This window comes from Melospiza melodia, chromosome Z (genome assembly GCF_035770615.1).
Source record: "Melospiza melodia melodia isolate bMelMel2 chromosome Z, bMelMel2.pri, whole genome shotgun sequence".
NCBI classification, from domain to species: Eukaryota; Metazoa; Chordata; class Aves; order Passeriformes; family Passerellidae; genus Melospiza; species Melospiza melodia.
In genome coordinates, this window is record NC_086226.1 from 79688851 (window position 1) to 79693034 (window position 4184).

The window sequence follows — 4184 nt, forward strand, 5'->3', positions numbered from 1 at the left end:
CCAGTAATGATTTTTCACGTGAGAAAGGCTTTTTCACAATTATGCATTAAAATTCCTGCAGTTTGTGATGCCCTGAGGGGTATTTTGATTCCTGGTTAGTATCCCCAAAAGAACATTAGGATTTGGGCTTTTTCCTTGGCCAGATCCAGGCAGAAATTAAATTTCTTAAATGAAAGATCTCTGTGCCTGCCCCATCTCCTGCATCAACCCCAAATAAGAAGCAGAGAACTCCTTTAAAACCTTAATAAGATTTTATTTGTGTTCCTGTCAGCCCGGTGAGCGTTTACGACCTGGGTCTCTCCTTCTTGCCCTTGTAGAGGGCCAGCAGGGACACGTTGGCCACCTTGACCACCTTGAAGCGCACGCCGGGGATGTCCCCCACGGCGTGGCCCTTGCGCCCGAAGCCGGCCACCAGCACCTCGTCGTTCTCCTGGGACAGGACAGGGACAGAAGGGGACAGTGAGCGCCAGAGCCAGCCCCGCACACCCCCTGAGTGAGCTGCACCTGCCCCAGCACAGCCTGCAACGCTCAGGGTGCCAACCAAACCCACCAAACCCAGCCCGTCGCCAGACTGGATCAGTGCTAGGGCAACGAATCTGATTTTCACACTTCTCCTCACAAGGTTTTAGGGTGCTGGGCAATTACCTCGATGAAGTTCAGGCAGCCATCGTTGGGGACAAAAGCTGTGATTTTTTTGCCGTTCTTAATGAGCTGGACCCTGACACATTTCCTGATGGCAGAGTTGGGCTGCTTGGCCTCGACACCCCTGCAAAGGAAACCAGCCAGCCAAGAAATCAGTGTGGGGGACCACGAGGGGCATTAATTAAATCAACCTTTCTACCTCGTGTTCACTGTAAATTGTACTCAACACCTGTGAGATAGTTTAGAAGTACTGAGTTAATAATTAATATATATTAATCTAGATTTAAGCCTGAATCCATAAAATACTACTTCCTATGCCAAACAGAAACTGAGATGATCTCCAGATTAATTCGATAAAATTCTAAAAAAAAAGAAAAAACCACAAAGAGAAATCCCAGAACTGAAACCAAAAAACACTGCCTCAAAACCAGAGCTGTGGCAGCATCCCAATGAAATTTGTAAATTCTTTAAAAGTAGCAAAAGAAGGAGGAAGTAGGTAGGATCTATGATACATGAGCATTATTTCCTTTCCATTTGTGCCCAAAAATCCTGATTATCAACTATGCAAAAAAAATTCCGATTTTGAACTAAAATTCCCTTTTAACTTTTTAAATAGATTTATTTTCTTTAAGTCTTACCACAAATCTTGGTTTTCCCTAATTTTTCATAAAACCCCACACGTTTCTCATTCTGCTGTAAGCTGTGTCAACCCCTCCCATTCTTTTTAAAAAACTAATTCTGGCCCAAGATCTTTATTCCCCCCGCCTCCACCCTTTCTGGAAAAAAACACCCCGAATCCCCGTTTTTCCCCATCCTCCGCGTGAGCAGCATCCCAGGGGCTCTGGGCCGCCCATTCCATGTGGGAGGATCACCCACACTTTCTCCAGGACGATGCCTTTGGCGTGGGAAGCGCCCCCGAAGGGATTGGCCTTCAGCGCCGTGCCCAGGTGCGCCTTCTTGTACTGCTTGTCGTGCCACTTCTGGTCCCGGCGGTGGCTGCGCAGCTTCCGAGCGGTGCGGAGGCCTCGGCACTTCCCTGCAGGGCGAGACGGGGCCGACGTGAGGCGGGGAGGGAGCCATGAGGGGAAGGCGGCCTGAGGCCTATGGCGGGCATGCGGCGGGTGATGGCGGACGCGGCCTCACGGCCCGCAGCGCTGCCCGCAGCGCACACGGCCGGCTGCGGAGGGGCGGGCAGCGCCTGCCGAGCACCGCGGGCAGCGCGGGGGACCCCGCAGCCCCGCTCCCAGCCCCGCTCCCGGCCCCGGCCCCACAGCAGAGCGATTCTCACCCATCTTCTCCGCGCGACTGCCGAGCGAGAAAAGAGGGAGGAGGTTCCGCGCCCGCCGCCTATAGCCGCGCCCGGCAGGACCCGCGCGGGCTGCCCGCGCTGCGCCTGACACAAATACCCACCGGCGCCGCGAGGGGCGGCCCGCAGAGAGCCGAAAGGCCGCGGGTTCGAGTCTTGCCAGGGCTGTGCAGTGAGGACCCCTCCCTCTGGGGACTGCGGGTTCGAGTCCTGGTGCGGCCAGTTCCCTCAGGCCTCACAGAAAATCGGGAAAGAAAATTGTGGAACCAGAGCTAGACACGGAAAATCAGCGTGGATTTATTACCGTACTGCTTGCGTGAGGGGTGTCTCTCATCCTGTTACTCACACCGAGGTGCTCGCTTTTGTAGATCATATACAGTTTGTTACACAATGTGTTTTTTCTTTCCAAAGGGTTTACACCCGTTTCTAAAAAGCTTTCTACACATGCCAATCAATGTCACAGCCATTAATGCACACGCACACGTGTGCTCCAGCTCTTTTCACCCTCACCTGGCCACAGAGCTGAGGCAATATGAAAAATGCCAATCACTTGTTTTTTAAATTTTTAGAAGTTTAATAGTAATAAAATGGTTATAAAAATAGCAATACAATTAGAATAATCATAATTTGGAGAATTAGGATTAGGACAATACGAGACAATAGAAACAAAGAGTTACGGATGTCTGGATACCTTTTTCTGGGCAAAATAAGTGCAAAAAAGGATCCCCGTTAACAGAGGATTAACTCTTAAAAATAATAACCTGTTTTATATTCATACACCTCATCCATGATGCAAAAATCCCATTCAAACTCAGGATTCTGTCTGGCCAGTGCCAGGTTGTACCTCTGAATCCTGACAGCATCTTCAGGGCTGAGCAAGGCAGGAATAAGTTAGTTTCTCCTGATAATGGAGCAATAAATTCCCTTTCTCTGAAAGATTCAGGTGTCCTGTGGCTGCCATCTCACTGCGAGTCCTTTCTTTAGAAAAAAAAGTATCTTACACAGCACAGTTTCTATTTTAACATTTTTTATAACTTAAAAATATATTTAACACACTACTCAAGAGAATTAATACAGCACAACTTTCTAACATAACACAGATAATATTAATTTTAATAATTTCCAAAAGCCAATCATAAAATGCGCATTTTTCACAGGTGACGTCCGGCCTGGCACTGCCTGCTTACCTTTGCTGCCAAACCCAAGTGCCCAACCCACTCAGAGGAGCTCCTGGTTACTACTGGTGTGCAGAACTGCCCATAAAAGATCACCTGATTGTTATCACTGACAGGTAAAACCGCAGGGTTTGGGGGTTTTTTTTTGGGTTTTTTTTTTTTTTTTTTTTTTTTTTTTTTTTTTTTTTTTTTTTTTTTTTTTTTGCATGGGCCTTGTTTCCACAGAGGCCTTTGGGCGTCCCTGGAATGGAGGGCTGGAGTCCCAGAGGTCGTGGGTTCCAGTCTGGGCTGGGCAGGGACTGTCCCCAGGGCCTGGTGAGGTTTGAAGCAGGATTTCTGCCTGGAATGAGCCTGTGCTGAGCTGGGATCCCGCTCTTCCCCCAGGGGGGGAAGCAACAGGCTGAGAGAGGATGGCATAAAGTTTGTGAAAAATGCGTGTTTTATGATTGGCTTTTGGCAAATATTAAAATGTATTGAATAAATATTCAACACATTTATTGAATGTTATATGTGTTATGGTAGAAAGTTATGCTGGAATAATTCTCTTGAGTAGTGTGTTAAATATAGTTTTAGGTTATAACAAAATGTTAAAATAGAAACTATACTATAAGATACTTTTTCAAAAGAAAGGACTCACAGTGAGATGGCAGCCACATGACACCTGAATCTTTCAGAGGAACTGAATTTATTGCTCCATTTTCAGAAGAAATTACCTTTTCCTGCCTCGCTCAGCCCTGGAGACACCATCAGGATTCGGAGGTAGAAGCTGACACTGCCCAGACAGAATCCTGTGTTTGAATGGGATTTATGCATCGTGGATGAGGTGTATGAATATGCAACAGGCTATGGCTTTTAAGGGTTAATCCTTTGTTCACATGGGTCCTTTCTCAGGCTTATTTTGCCCAGAAAGAGGTACCTGGACTGTCCGTAATTCTTTCTTTTTATTGTCTCGCATTGTCCTAATCCAAATTGTCCAAATTTTTATTACACTAATTATATTAGTATTTTTATAACCATTTTATTACTATTACACTTTTTCAATTTTAAAAACAAGTGATTGG

At 46.8% G+C, this 4184-nt stretch overlaps 1 protein-coding gene across 1 annotated transcript; it reads right to left on the bottom strand.

Moving 5' to 3' along the window:
- Positions 1–232: 232 nt before the first annotated feature.
- On the bottom strand, positions 233–2010 carry RPS23 (ribosomal protein S23). The gene is made up of 4 exons (XM_063180583.1): positions 1931–2010; positions 1519–1678; positions 646–766; positions 233–430 (listed from the first exon to the last, which is right to left on the bottom strand). The coding sequence occupies exons 1-4, from the start codon at positions 1932–1934 to the stop codon at positions 284–286; spliced, it is 432 nt and encodes a 143-aa protein (XP_063036653.1). The 5' UTR covers positions 1935–2010; the 3' UTR covers positions 233–283.
- Positions 2011–4184: the final 2174 nt, after the last annotated feature.